The sequence below is a fragment of the Equus asinus genome, chromosome 20 (assembly GCF_041296235.1).
Source record: "Equus asinus isolate D_3611 breed Donkey chromosome 20, EquAss-T2T_v2, whole genome shotgun sequence".
Taxonomy (NCBI): Eukaryota; Metazoa; Chordata; class Mammalia; order Perissodactyla; family Equidae; genus Equus; species Equus asinus.
In genome coordinates this window covers 84,534,853-84,550,124 of record NC_091809.1, presented here as the reverse complement: position 1 = coordinate 84,550,124, position 15,272 = coordinate 84,534,853, and the positions used below count along the sequence as shown (strand labels likewise).

The following is a 15,272-nucleotide window of genomic DNA, read 5'->3' as shown; positions in this document are numbered from 1 at the left end:
AGGCCCAGCTTCACAGAAGCCATGGTAGGGCCTGGCCGAGTAGCTGCAGAGAAAACACCTGCCCTGAGAGGAAGCTGAGCAGACGTGCCTTGACATTCAACCTCTCCCTGCCTCTCACCTTTCTAGGGTACAAGCTTCTCTCTCGGTGGCTTCTCAGGTGAGCAGGAGAGGGAGGGTACCTCTGAGGACCCAGGAGACAAACCTTCACCTGCTCCAGGAGAGGGGAAGGAAGGACACAGAAGCTGGGCATTAGGAAGAGTTTTCTGGAACACCAAAGGTTGCCAGAGTCTAGAACAAGGTGTCTGTTGTAGGGGGCTAGGGGGCATCACCAGTGCACCCAAGGATGTCCTCCCTGGGGCTGCCAGGGTGCACTAGTGTCCCTATTTGCTGGCTGTTCAGTTGCATCTGAGAGTTTGCCTTTTCAAACTTGGCTGTCCTCAGCCATCCACTTGGATGACACAACGGGATGAGGAGACAGTGCCCAGGTGGGTGGGGTGGGAGGCTGAGCCCCTCCCATTCTGGCCTCCTTTCCCAGGGAAGGGTGGACTGTGGTCTCCAGATGCTCTCTCATCTGGGGTGAGGCACATACAGATGCCAGCCAGGGTGGTGACCGAGGCTGGGTCTGGGCTTCCCAGGCTGGGTAAGGGGCATCCCCATCTCCGTGCTGGGCCCTGGGGTAATAAGTACTGCCCCCCCTCCCTGCTCCTGCCCCATTTCCTGCTTGCTGGAAGGTAAGAGAAAGGTAAGGCTCTGGCCTCAGTTGCTTCACCTGTCCCTTGGGGATGTTGAGGCCAGTTCCCAAAAGTGTGGGATGAGGAGCTGAGGGATCAGGCAGGGGTGTGTCTGATGCCCTTGGCTTTCAAGGCCCCCACCTTCACCTAGAAGCTTCTGTGGCTTGTCCCAGGCTTGCCTGCTCTAAATGCTGGCAGTCTTGTCAGCTCTTGAGTTCAGGGTGGGCCCAGGCTGCTGGCAGGGGTGGGAGCTGGAAGACAGGGTAGGGCCCTGGGCTGACACCCGAGGAGAATTCTGAGCTTGACCGCTCCTCACTCCACCCACAGCCCCTCCCCCACAGGCCAGAATGGTGGGTGCTGGGGCCCAGGTCTGTTGCCTCCCTGCCTGCTCCTGGTCCTTTGCCCTGCCACTGTGACCTGGAGCTGAGTCCTGGGAAAAATCCCTTTCCTGTCCTGAAGACACTGCTGTGACACAGCCCAGCAGTCCCTGTGGCCAGAGGTGCCTTCCCCTCCCACACCTGACAGAGCTTCCCACTGCACCACAGAACGAGACCCATGTTAGGTGAGGACGGGAGGGAGAACTGAGGAGGGTGCTAGGGAGGCACAGGGTGCAGTGTGGTGAAAAGGGCTGGGGAGTTAGGAGTCCTGGGTTTTAATTACAGCTCTGGGTGAGCCGGGTCACTGAGGTGGGCCTCAGTTTTCTCTCCAGTGGAGGAGATTGAATACTTGGAGGCTGGGAGAGCATGGACCGTAGGGACCAGGCGGTGGGAGGGAATGGTACCCAGAATGACCAGACAGAACTTCACGCCTGGACTAGGGCAGTGGCTTTGCCCAGAGGGGAGACAGATGTTTAGGATATAAAACTGACAGCACTTGATGACCAACTGGATGGAGACCACATGACCTCCCTCGACTGTTGTTCAAACCACCAAGCTCTTCCCTTGGTTCCCCACCTGACAAATTTACCCTTTGGGCAAGCTCGGGGATTGCCTCCTCCGGGGTGGGCAGGAGAATGCGGGACTCGGTACCCCAGCTTTGGAGCCAGACCAATTGTGAGTTCCAACTCTGCCCTCACCAGCTCTGTAACCTTGGCCAAGGTACTTACCCTTCTTAGCTGCCCCGTCTCGAGGACGGGGCTAACAACAGGGCTCACCTCCCATCGTGCTGTGAGGTTTATGAGTTACCCAGCATAAAGCAGCGCGCCGGCCACATGGGGCACTTGGTAGACATCAGCCTTCATCATTCATGGCCTCCCTGTGCGCCTGTGTCACACACCTTAGGATCAAGTATCACACAAGTTTAGGATCAACTTGGGAAGAAGCCCAGGGGACTCACTGGCCCAGGAGGTGGTCTGTGTCTCCCTGCCCCAAGAACCACCAGTCTGGTCACCCTGGACTTTTTTTTTTGGAAACTTTTTTTTTAATAGTTATTGAATGTTCTACAGCTTACAGTAAATATCATAGTTACAAATTCTTGGCTTCAATCTTTCAGAGTGATCACTATCTGATCTTCAAAACAAAACGAAACAAAAACCCAAAAGAATCCAAAACAACAAAACAAAACCAGATTTACACTTCGTACACACAAGCGAGGCCATGGGGCTTTCCAATCTTTACACTCCAGGCTGTGTTTTGAAAACACCTATAAGTTCTTTGATCAAACTACTTGGAAGACACCAGTCAAAGGTTTATTATTATTATTATTATTTTGTTTTTCTTTTTAAAATGTGAGTTCCAATAAAATTTAAAAATTAGATTCCAACCTGTAGATTAAAAGGAATTAAAAAATACAAAATCATATACAACGCTCTCTCACAGGGATGTTACATGCCACGAGAACAGGTTTCTCTGTCATGTGATATGAAACAGGGATGCAGATGCCTTTTAGTCAGGAGATGGGGACAGGCCCTTGGGCCTTTAAAGGTCATTACAGACAACTCCAAGTTGCTAGAGGCCTGGCCTTACCTCCACATGGGTAAGGAGGAGCTTGAGTCCCACCATAGATCCAGACAATCTGGCTGACCCAAGAAGGTGGTCTCTGGGCAGTCCCACTCTTTCCTTGACACTCAGGCATGAGGAGGAAGGCTGGAGCCTGGAGATGCTGGTCTTGTTGGGGTCAGGCCCAAGATGATTTCACCCATTTGACTCCCATGGGCTGGTACTTATCTGCAAAGCTGTTGCATCTTCAGGAAGGAAAATAACCCCTCTACCAGGAGCTGGAATGGGTACCAGGCCTCACTGCAACAGCAAGGATGCCCAGGAACTACAGATGTAGCCATAGGGAAGCAACAGCTCTAGTTTCCCTTTCTGACTTTGTGGCAGCCAGTCCCAACTCCCATGTTCCTCACTTGGCCACTGGGCTGGACTGAACAGCATGCAAGATAGAAAGTACCCCTTGAAGAAACTGAGGGAGTGGGACCCAAGTCTGGCTCAGGCAAGGTTGGCTATGGAATGTTGAAGCTAGCCTGCCGGGAATTTTGAAGGCTGGGTCCTAGAACCATGTAATGCCTAATTTCAGAAACAAGTTTTCTAGGAGAGGGGAACATGGACACGTAAAGCATAAATCCTGCAGCTAGCCTGGCATGCCCATAGGAACCTGAGCTCTCAGAGGCTCAGGTGTGGAATCTGATGTCAGCCTGGCTGGGTTTCCTCTGCTGTGATCCTGCTTTCAGAGATGGGTTGGGCCTGGATCCCCCTGGGGTTGCATACCGGCATGGAGCCTGCTTCTCACCTGCCCACTCCACTGCCCAACCTGCCCTTCTCTGGATTCCCAAGCTTGGCAAGCAGCTGGGGACCGCATACCCTGTAATGATCCAGTGGAATACAGGATGGAAAAGCAGACCTTCCACCTACTTTCACTCAACTGCAATTGAGGAGAAATGCCGTGGTTACCCCTAATGAATGATCCAGCCAGAGTGCTGTGACCAAGACCACACCAAGACAAAGACCCATGCCCTCTAGGCCCTTCTTTGGCCACGGAGCAGAGTCAGGGAATCTGATATGCAGGGCTCCAGGCCTGGCTCGGTCAGTGCCTTGCTGGGACTCTGGCCGAGTTCTTCTGCACAATGAGGATGCCAGAACTTGGCGACCAAGGGCTCTGCCCTACTTTAATACTCCATGTGATTAATTTCTGAAGGCCACTCGTAACAAAGCAAGCCCCTCCAAAGCAGCACCCCCAGATCTCCGAGACTGGGATACCTCAAACTTGGAACAATCTGGGCATCCAGGGGTAAGAGTTGGGGTGAGGACTAAGGACTGTGCAGTGTCTCTCTAGGTCCTGGTTCTCACCCAGGGGAAAAGCAAGCACAGGGAATGGAGTCAGATCTGCTTTTGGCCATTCAGGGCTACAACCAGGTCCCCTGGAAGTGCCAACTCACTGGATCTGAGCAGTGGGAAGGCTCTCCAAGGCCAAAAAGCAAGTGTGGACAGGCCTCCCAGGGACATGGGTCTTTCAATGGACAGATTCCCAAGGCTGCCCTTGAACATGTCTTCAGTCCTAGGCATCATGACCCCAAAGTGTTTTGTTCAAGTTAGGCCTTTTGTTGCAAATGCTCATCCTCCTGGTGCTGCCTGCTGGATATGCCTCTGGGTCCCCAGGGCCCCTCTAAAAATCTGCTCAGCTGGGAGGACTGAGCTGCTCAGGTTTCCACAGAGTCTTCCTCTGTTTAAGGACAGAAAGGTAGCCCATCTCTTCTTCATGCCTGCCACTCAGACCCCACTAGGTGCCAGCAGAAAGAGCAGAGTGACCTTTGGCAAGTCTCTTAAGCCTTCTGAGACTTAGTTTTTTCCATCTATAAAATGGGGATTTTGGCAATCAATGTCAAAGTACTTTGTGCATGAAAAAAGCTCTGGCATGTGTGTGTGTCCTTGTTCAATATTTAGGGAGGGAGATATGCACTTTAGGGTCATTGCCAGGAGACAGAGAGAGGAGCAGCAGCAACTGTCCTGTCTCATGGGGAAGAAATAAAATTTTCAAAATGTGGTAGAAAGATTGTTTCAGGCTCTCACCACTTGAGGGCACTCCAGTTTCCAGACTCCAGCTTCCTAGGCCCCAGGCTAATGAGGAGAGGGAGTCAGGTAAACATGGGGGAAGCCAAGAGGGTTGGCTGGTGATTGGAACCATTTGTACCCCTAACCCTGGCCACCAAACTTGTGGTACTGGGAGAGGCAGTGGAGTGGGGTAGAGAGAGGAGTTTGCATGCTGGTGCCAGCGCTGCAGCTCACTATGTCTGGCTGGCACACTCCTTGTCCTCTCTGGCTTGCTGGCCTTCCTACAATGACAGGGCCCTTCCAGCTCTGACCCTCCGTCCAACTTGACCACTGGGCCATCTAGCATCTTTGGATGATACCTATTGTACCTCCCTACAGGCACGGTGATCCTACCAGGTATGTTCATCCCACCAGAGGCACACCACTGCCCCTGCTCTCCTGGGCTCAGTCCCTTTGCAGCGACTCCCCAAGCTTGGCCAGGCTTGTGGATGTCCATCAAAGCAAGAGGCTGAGGCCAGCTGAACTGGGGCTCCGGTGCTCCTACTGAAAAAGGGTGCTGGGCGTGGGCTCTTCTAGACCACAGCCTCTCTGTGCCTCGTTTTTGCCTTGGGGCCTGTCTTTGATCTTGAATGACATGCTAGGGCTAAGAAAGGGTGCAGAGCACAGATGGTTCAGTCCAAGAGCCTGTGTGTGGAGTCAGACTGGAGGGAAAGAGAGAGCAGACAGACTGGGATTCAAGTGGCTTAGCCACTTATGAGCAAGTCACTTTGCTTTACTGAGTCTCAGTTTCTTCATGGATCAAATGGGAGGAACAATCTATCTCACAAGGTTAAACCAGGGATGGATGTGAAATTGCTTCGTGAACTGTGAGGTACTAAATGTTAGTTTTTACTTACTGGTGTAGAAAGAACAACAGTCACAAGGTCATCCCTAGGTCTCCTCCTCTTCCCCTCCTCTCTGGTTCTACCCTAGCCCACCTGGAGGTAGCACAGTTCAGGGAAGCCTGTCGGGATACCAGCATTGTGCTCACTCTGAGGAAGTTCCCTTTCCTTCTAGAACCGATTTCCTCACTTGTCAAATGGGTGTAATAACACGGACCCCGTCTCTCTCTCAGAGCCAGTAAATTAAAGGCTGTGAAGTGCTCTGAAATCTATGAAGCACCTGACAAATGCAAAGGTTTCCTAATATAATTATTATTATCATTATTATTATTTTGGCATTTTCCAAACATGTATGACATAATCTAAAACAACCTTCACTCACTCTTACAAAACCAGAGAGTAGGAGGAGGTATTTGGACAAAATGGATTAACACTGGAAAACTTTCTGTTGTTTTAAAACAAAACCTCTTCAGCACCCCAGAGCAGACCACAGAACAGCTGGGTTTCTCCTTACTGGTCTTGCAGTTCCCTGGAAGGCCAAGAAGATGGGCCCCCAAGTCCTAGCTCTGGGCCAAGGATGCTGATGGTCTTTGACCTCCTGGGAACAGCCAGACAGGTCCTGCTGGCCCAAGGGTTTCCTGATTTTTTCCTCCTTTAGGGAGACATGGGAGGTAGGGGTAGGGGTATGTTTGCATGAATTTAAAATGAAAAGAGTTATTTAAAAGTCCCAAATATTATCAATGATCTCATTTTGTACAGTAAATGTTCCTGCATCCCCCAGAGGGGCTGCTGGCCCAGCCAAGCGGTGGGGCCAGGGGGGCAGTGCTCGGCAACCCAGCTCCTGGCTGAGACTAGGGGGCCTCCTGACCCAGGGGTCCTCCTTCTCCCAGGAGAGCCCATGTCTCCTGGGCCTCATCCTCATGCTCCTTTCCTCTCAAGACGAGGGGCTGCTGTCCTAACAGCATGGACTCTCCTTTTTAGCCAGCCCATCTGCTCCTTCTCCTAGGGCTGGAGTCAGGTATAGGACAAAAGTTTCAGATGTCTTCACAGAATTTCCAAATGTTATTTCTTCATTTGAAACTTCTGTTTCTGCCATCTGCCCCCATGTGACCTCTGCCTAGTCTTCAACCCCCACCTTTGAAGTGAGTGGAGGAAAAGAGCAGAAACCAAAGCCCAGAGCTCACCAGGTGGGGCGCTGCTGACTTAATTTTTACAAAACTAAGCCGATTCATCTGATCCATTCCTCAGTAAATTTTGGGCAACATGCCCCTAGGTAGGAAGGCTGCATTTAATGCTAATTTACTGCGAGGTCTAGGGAAGTCCTTTCCTGTTCTCTGGGCCTCAGCTTCCTCATCTGTCAAATAGGGGAATGGATGAGATGATTGCTAAGGTCCCTTCAGTTCCATGAGGCTATGAAATGTTTATTGCTATTGCTTTTCCTTCACTATCCTGACCCTCCGAGCTGCCAGCACCCACCTGGAATGTGGTTCCTTCACTTTGGCCATGAATGGCACAAGGTAACCAAGAGCTTGGCATGCCTGCCTGCCCACAGACAGACAGGTGAGCCCTGGCATTACGAAGGGCAGAGGGAAGGGAGAGAATACTATAGGTTCCCACTCTAATCAGGAGGAAGCTCCTCATCAGAGTGCGTCCATGAGGGCTCAGAAGCCAAGGTCTGGATTACACAGGGCACCTGGCCTTCCAAGGCTTTGGGAGGCTGGGAGCCCACCACCCTGCAGCTGCTTGGCAGGTCTGAGGTCAAAATCACCTTCTGAGGAAGTGCCAGGTCAGTTAACATCACCGTGCAAATCAGAGGGTCCAGGCCCAGACAGTTTGGCCAGAGACCTTACAAACCAAAGCCAGCAAGCAAGCACCTCTCTCCCCTCTTCTCTCTTCCTTCCCCCCCCCCGCCCCAAGTTTTCCCAAAGAAAGAATCTGGTTTTCCCAGGTTCTCACCTGGGGTATTAAGCTGCTATGAACACTCCTACCTAATCAGGGGGTTTGGTTCTTGGTCTGTTACGATGGTTCTCAGAAGACATTTCGTTTGTGTCAAGACACAATAATGTCCTAAACTAATCGTGCTTGAGAAAATCAAAAAAGAAACAATCCCCCAGAGATGTGGCCTGCTCAACAGTTCTGAGTTCCTACCCTGGACCCGAGGGCCACATCTGTTATGCTCTTCAAAGGAAATTGTGCCTTCAGCTGAACCACTGCAATAAACCCCACTCTCTGCCTGCAACTAGACTGGGATCCCCGGGGACTGGGTACTTTGGGACGGGAAGAGCAGAGAGGATGTGCCTGGTCAGGTAGGAGGAGGGGGTCGAGCCAGAGGGGCAGTGGCTAAGAGGGTGATAGTGGGGAGAGGCAGGAGATTAGAAAAAGCAGCTTTTACAAAAACCAAAAATAAAAACCAAAACCATTAAGATGCATAAAGTGACCCTTGCACTTCCGTTGTCTCTTCTTGCAAATAGAGGTGGTGCTGCTAGGGAACTGCTCCAGCACCTGTGTAAGACTTGAGTAGTTGCATACAATGTGTGACTCCAGATCTGGGGGAGGAATGGGAAAGCCGTTAGTCACAGTGATATTCCCGAGGCCACTTCAGGAAGCCACTGAACCCTTTCCCTCACTTTGGGAGCCCTAAGTGGAGCCCTGTGTGCCTTCTCACTGGAGCCACCTGCTTCCCTACCAGTGTGAAGAGACCCTGGCGGAGGTGGAGGGGCAGGGGTGATGAGGAGGTAGGGCAGAGGATTTCGAAGGGACATCTCCAGAGCCCTGTGGTTCACTGGCACTGCCTCAGGAGCTGCTGAAAGCAGTAAGGAAGCTGGGGGTGGGGGTCGGCCCAAGGTCTCCACCTGGCCCCAGTCAGAGCCAACATCTGATTGCGGTAAGATTTCATTTGAAGAATGGGGCCCACAGTTAAAAGAAGTCTGAAGACCATTCGGTAAAGAGCATAGAATTCAGTACCAGAGGACTGGAGGTCCAAGTCCCAGCTTAATTTTTACTGGTTTAAGTGACGCTCGTCACCTAATACCTAAATCTGATTAAATTAGCTGATCACTAAAATACAGCTAATGATTCTTATTTCACAGAGCTACTGTAAGGACTGAGATAACATATAAAGTATCTAGAATATATATAAAGTGTCAGCTATTATTAAGAGTGATATTACTGAACTTGGAGCAAGAAAGCAACTGGTATTGTCATCTGCCCCCTGCTGACACCTGTGCTTCAGACCAAGCCAGGGGCTTTGAGGCAGTTCCAGTATTCAGTGACCCTCTTACCTCTCCCGCCCCGGCCCCACTCACTTGCATGGGCTGCAGGCTTTACCAGTGCGGGGGCACGTAGCTGTACGCAGGGGTCCCTTGGGCCCTGTATGTTGGCATGGAGACAGGGTGTGCCCCAATCGCGGTGTGCTGGGGTGCAGTCAGCAGGGTTCCTGAGCAACCAGAAAGAGATTAAACCTGATGAGGCCGTCCCAAGGCGCTGGGACGAAAAGGATGAAGCCATGGTCTTGACAGCTGCTCCTCCCTGGGCCACACCTCCCCACCTGCTCATGAAATGCTGCCCACCCTTCCCCACCTTGCCAGGCTTCATCTCCTTCAGGAAAGGTTTTCTGATGCTCCAGGACAGAGTCAATCACGCTTCTTCAGTGGCCTCCTCCTAATCTTCTCTGTATGCTCCTCTTATTGCACAAACATCATACGGAGTGGTAATTGTTGGTTTATGTGGTCACGTTTCCCACCAACCTAGCTGTTCCTAAAGGCAGGGCTCTGGTCCGATCTATCGGTAACTGGTCCCCAGGACCTGAACAACAAAGCTGGCACGGAGCAGATGTTCAATACTTGCTGACCTTATCTGGGGAATGAGAAGCCTCAACAACCCCTTACATTAGGGGCAGATTAAAATCCCAACTCCCACCTCTCCCCCAACTCGATCTGCTTGTTCTCTCTTCTCTCAGAAGGTGACCCAGTGGATTCTCTAAAAGTTGGGTCTCTAAAGGTTATTCATAGCCCTCTTGCCTTCTCATGCTCTCTTTTTGAATGTCAGCTCATCCAAAGACTTCCCTAAACCTGCTCTTTCTCTGTTGTCTCTCCCCATCCCCAGCCTCAAGGTTCCTGAAGGGCAAGGCTCTGATTTCTGGAGTAAGCCAGAAACGGAGAAAGGGTCTTCCTGGACTCCTGCTTCTCCTATGCCTTACAATCACTGGACAGGTCCTTAAGCTCCTCCCTGCTAAATAAGATTGCCCAATGCCCTCCTTTCTGGAACCCTGCTGCTACCTGAGTCCTAGCATCATCATCTCTCCTCTAAACTATAGCCTCCCCACTGACCCCCCTGCTTCCAGCCTCTCCCTATCTGATCCTGCCTCCACTTGCAGCCAGAGAGAATGTTTAAACCAAACCTGATCCCTCTGCTTAAACCCCTTTGTTAGCTCCCCGTTACCTAAAGTTATTCACCACTCTTCACCACTTTATCTTTGTTGACTGCTCCGGCCACCCTTCCAACTCCATAGGCCTATTTTCTAAGTGTCTTGGACCATTTGCCTTCTGTGAACATGCCACACTCATGTCTGCCTGGACTGCCTTTTCCCTCTTTCATCTCTCTGGTTAGCCTCTGTTCACCCTTTATGGCCTAGCTCAATATGCCCTCCTTGGTGCAATCTTCCTCATACCCGTGGACAGATTTAGAGGGTACTTCCTCTGGGTTCCCAGAACCTCTTGGCACAGGATTTCTCATGCTGTGCTACAGCTGATTCCATGACTGTGTTCTCTACTCTGTTATGAGTTCCTGGAGGAGGCAGATGGACACTGACACAGATGCTGCCCTCACCTGCTGACATCGCCATGGTGGTGCCAGCCACCATGCCCATGGCCACGCCGTTGGTCCTGGGGGCAGCGACAGGCGCTGGGTAGATGGCAGAGGGAATGCTGTTGGGCTGGACGACCGTGGTGTGGTGGATGACGTGGGGTTGGGCAGCGTACACCGGCTGTGTATAGTAGGCTCCCTGGGGGAAAGAGGCTGAGGTCACACAGGCTTTTGGAAGAGGTGGGGTGGGATATGGAGAGGAGGAGAGGAGAGGGGAGCTTGTCCTTCCCAGACCCTAAGGGATGGGGTTAGAGAAGCACTGGCCCAGGGATACACGTCTGGGTGCCAGCTGGGACTCTGCTTCTCTCTTACTACATGACTGCATGGATAGTTCAGTGCTGGGCTCAGCTCTGGTCTGAAAAATAAGGCTCCAACCGTGTCCTGCCTTGGTCTTAGGGCTGCCATTATGATCTAATGGGGTAGGAGCTCTACTCCCTTAACCTTGATCCTAGCATTTTAAAATGTCTGTATCTGGGGCAGGCCCGGTGGCGCAGCAGTTAAGTGTGCACATTCTGCTTCAGTGGTCTGGAGTTTGCCAGTTCAGATCCCAGGTGCGGACATGGCACCGTTTGACAAGCCATGCTGTGGTAGGCGTCTCACGTATAAAGTAGAGGAAGATGGGCATGGATGTTAGCTCAGGGCCAGTCTTCCTCAGCAAAAAGAGGAGGATTGGCAGCAGATGTTAGCTCAGAGCTAATCTTCCTCAAAAAAAAAAAAAAAAAGTCTGTAGTCTGTATCTTATTGCAATGTGCTTCTATAAGCTGCCTAAAATGTAAAGGGAGTGACCACAATCAATAGTGAAGAAGGATGTGGATGGGGCTGGTGGACACTGAGTACCGTGTGCATATACATGGAGGATTGCTAGTGGGACTATCATAGTGGTGCGAATGCTTCCAGTCTACATACTGGAAAAACGTCACAAATGCAGAGCATTTCCCCACGTGTCTCTTAGTATCTATTTCCCTTTACGCAAAAAGGTTGAAGATGGAGTCAACAGTCTGAGGTGACTTCCCACTGCCTGCAGCACATGGCTGCTTCCTGCTGCCACAGCCCACAGGCCTGCTGACTTGGGACAGAGTAGACAGGGACCCCTGGATCATCTTAATCCAGAGCTTCTCAATGTTTCTCCTAACTAATGACAAGAACCTTAGAATGTCCATTTGTAACCTCAGAGGTCTGATAGCATAGTGCAAAACTACCTACCACGAACAAGAAAAACTTATCTCAAGCCTATTGTTTCATCTTTTAAAAGTTTTACATTCTACTCTACAATATAGCTGTTTTTTATTTTTTTAATTTATTTTTTAAATTTTTTTTTGAGGAAGATTAGCTCTGTGCTAACATCTGCTGCCAATCCTTCTCTTTTTGCTGAGGAAGACTGGCCCTGAGCTAACATCCTTGCCCATCTTCCTGAACTTTATATGTGGGACGCCTACCACAGCATGGCTTGACAAGGGGTGCCATGTCTGCCCCTGGGATCCGAACTGGTGAACCCCAGGCCACCGAAGTGGAACACACACACTTAACTGCTGCGCTACCGGGCTGGCCCCTATAGCTGTTTTTTAAACTAAAAAAGTATTCTCCTCACTACTTAAACTTCTCGTAAAATTGTCACTCCAGAAAAATGTGCCACATGTACCTGGAGCCTCATCTGGTCCCAGTCTCACAGCCATCCCCTCGGAGTCAGCACAGTCTCTAGTTGAAGGAGCCCAGATGGGGGCACGAAGGCACAGAGAGAGGAAATAACTTTGCCCAGGGTCATCCAGGGAACTGGTGGTAGAGCCTGGGCACTTACTCCTCCTTACTCAGCTCACAAACTTTAGGAAGGAAGGGTAGATGCCGCGGGTAGGGAGAGAAGCCCAAGACATATGGGGTCTCATCCTGACTCAACCAGTAGCTCCCTGTGTGATCTTGGACAAGTCACTCCCCTCTCTGGCTCTCAGCTTCCCCACTTGTATTAAAAGGAGTTGAGCTAGGTGATCTCCAGGGCCCCTGCCCCTCTGATGTTCTGGGCTCCGTTAACCAGAATGACTTTGTGTGTCACCCCTCCAGGGGCTGAGGTAGAGTAGGAGAATGTGTAGACTGCAGGGATATTGTTCCAGTGACATAACAGTGACAGCTGGCCAGATCCATGAACTCTCCTTCCCTCTCTTCCTCACCCACCCCCACCCCACCCAGGCTGGTGGCTCATTTACCTGCAGAAGAGGTGGGCCCAGGCTTCTATGTGCACCTACCTGGGCATACAGATTCTGCTGGGGGTAGGCACTTCTGATTGGATACATGGCCGTCTGATAGGGGTTGGGTGATGGGGAGTAGGGGGGCGGAGCAGTATTACTCTGGGTTGGCGGGACCTTGTATGGTGTCCCCGCAGTATATCCTGTACCAAGGCAATAAGAGAGACTTCCAGTTAGTTGGCAGAACAGCATTGTTGGAAGGTAGTAGGTCCCAGTCACGACTCCCTAGACAAGGATGGGCTGAATCCAGGCTGGAAACACAGATGAGAACAGACAGAGGACAGGGCTCCACCCAGAGAGCCCTGGCCCCAGAGGCAGCTCCCTCAGTCCTGGTGCACAGGGCTGCATGTGTGATTCTGGCATCTTTTATTTCTCTGGGTCTCAGGGCTCTGACCTATAAAATAAGAGGCTGGAACCAGATGATCTCTTAAGGGACCCTTGCAGCTTGGACAGTCTGGAAGTCCGAGCTATGTGCCATGACACAGGCAAGTACACACAGACAGGAGACCTTCAATCCGCTCGCTCTTTATCGCACTCCATCTTGCCTTTCTGTCTCTTCACTTAGCACCCCAGGGTATCTTCTGCTGCCATATCTGTCTTTCTGTCGTGCTTTTCCCCTTAGCCTCTCTTTCTTTTTCTCCTATTATCCTCCCTTTTTGACTCCCTTTACCATGTTCCCCTTCCTCCCTGACAAATTTTAAGGTGGAATCCCATAAAAGTCGTCATTCAGAGATCCTCATCTTTTGGGATGCTGAAAAGGTTTGCTCTACAGAGCTGGCTTTTCCTCCCCTCCTGGGGCTTGGGGGAGGCCACCACTGCCTGAGGGCCTGATGTCAGGGATCACAAAGGTTCACATTGACCTGGAATCCAGGCCAAGTCAGCACCTCAGCAGGATGGACAAAAGCTGGGGCTGGGGCTGAGAAGTCAGGCCCCAAGAAGTTCTCAATCAGCCATTCAAATAAATTGTGCTGCCTTTGAATCTTCTGGAAAAGAGAGTCAGATCTTATGTTCACAGGAAAAACTTGAAACATGAATCACTCAGGAACAAGACTGTGTCCTTACAGAATCACAAAATGGGATGATTCTATGGAACCCAAATATCATCAAGTGACCCCAACTCTCTCACTTTACACAAAGGGATCCTGGGGCCCAGAAAGGGCAAGTCTTTTTAGGAACTTCTCCTTCTTCCCGAGTTGAAGAGACAGTGCCTGAGGGGCCTGGCTTTGGAGTTCCAATGGAGTGTTGCTGGGCCTTCTTCCCTGTGGTCCTCATTCTGGCTTGGTCTGGCTGACACACCACCAGACTTCTCTGGGCCTCAGGTCTTTCATCTACAAGATGCTCACCAAGAACCCTTTCAGCAACATCGTGCTGTTTCTGCAAGAAGGGACCGAAGGCAGAGTGGAGAAGGTACTTTATTGGAAGAGAAGAGATCTTGGCTTCAGTCTGTGGTTTCCTCCAATTGCTATGACTATTGCTAAGTCTCTGGGCCTTAGTTTCTTATTTTGTAAAATCATAAGTCTAAGAATGAAGATTTCTTCTGAACTAAAATCTCATTGTTCTAAAGACCCTGAGTCTCTTCTACCGTAACCTTAAGCAAAAGAAAGCTGCCATATGGTCACAAATCTTTCTCACTCCACACCACAGCTTTGGCTTGGCACCTCTCTGCCCCTGATGAGGTACTCAGTAGGATATGAGAGCTGCTGTTTAGTCACCACAAAAGGCACCAAAAAGTGTCCTGTCCTCTCCCCTGGAATCATGTCATTTATCCTTCCACCTGCAGATCCATAGTTTATCCCAAGAGAAATTGGTTTGGTGGACAAATATGTTTGGGAAATAAGGAGCAATGAGGATAGAGTGAAAAGAATAATTGATAAGAACTAGAAACTAACTGGAAGTGGAGGTGCAAGTCAGTTGAGGGAGAAGTTTAGAGCAGACCCCTCCCAGTTTCTAGACTGTGGAGCTAAGCATGAGATGTGCTCATAGGAGGAGACGCAAACACTGTGGGGGAAGACACAGAGTCTAGGTTTGCAGACATCCAGAAGGAGCGGTCTGATGGGTACTCCACCTTGGAGACACAATTTACCTGTCTGTAAAACAAAGGGGGTTCTCACGATGGGAATGTCCTATGAGTGTTCAATAGACTATGATTCTGAGTAATCTTAATTGTTGTTGAGTCAACAGAAGCAGCAGCAGCAATGTAAAATCGAGACAAATAGGTTTGTCTGTTTTTTATTCTATGACCCTGAGAAGTTTTTAAATGATAGGACAAACTGTGAATCTCCAAGATAGGGATATGCAGGAAACTTTTTCCAAATTGAGTTTACCACAGAATCTTTCATTCACACTATTAACATTTAAAACAAAACAAACTACAGTTATGTGTAATTGCAGCTTGTTTTGGTAAATAAAGTTTTTTGTGTAACATGACCACACCCATTCATTTACATATTGACTATGGCAGCTTTCCTGGTACAATGGTAGTTAATGCCAGAGACCATATGGCCTGAAAAGCCTAAACTATTTATTATCTGGCCCTTTACAGGAAAAGCTTGCTGATTCCAGATTTAAAGGAAT

The 15,272-nt window shown here is 50.3% G+C and overlaps 1 protein-coding gene across 16 annotated transcripts in view; it reads right to left on the bottom strand.

Moving 5' to 3' along the window:
* Positions 1-2,413: 2,413 nt before the first annotated feature.
* The window catches only part of FAM168A (family with sequence similarity 168 member A), a 179,143-nt gene continuing 166,284 nt past the window's right edge, over positions 2,414-15,272 (bottom strand). For 15 of the 16 annotated variants that reach the window (XM_070490738.1, XM_070490737.1, XM_044753353.2 and 12 more), the window contains 4 exons: positions 12,699-12,841; positions 10,429-10,603; positions 8,907-9,037; positions 2,414-8,147 (listed from right to left, as the gene is read on the bottom strand). In XM_070490738.1, the coding sequence (XP_070346839.1) occupies positions 8,925-9,037; positions 10,429-10,603; positions 12,699-12,841 (431 nt within the window). In that variant the 3' untranslated portion in view covers positions 2,414-8,147; positions 8,907-8,924. Of the gene's footprint in view, positions 8,148-8,882; positions 9,038-10,428; positions 10,604-12,698; positions 12,842-15,272 lie in introns of all 16 variants that reach the window. The other variant, XM_070490732.1, reaches the window with a different exon arrangement.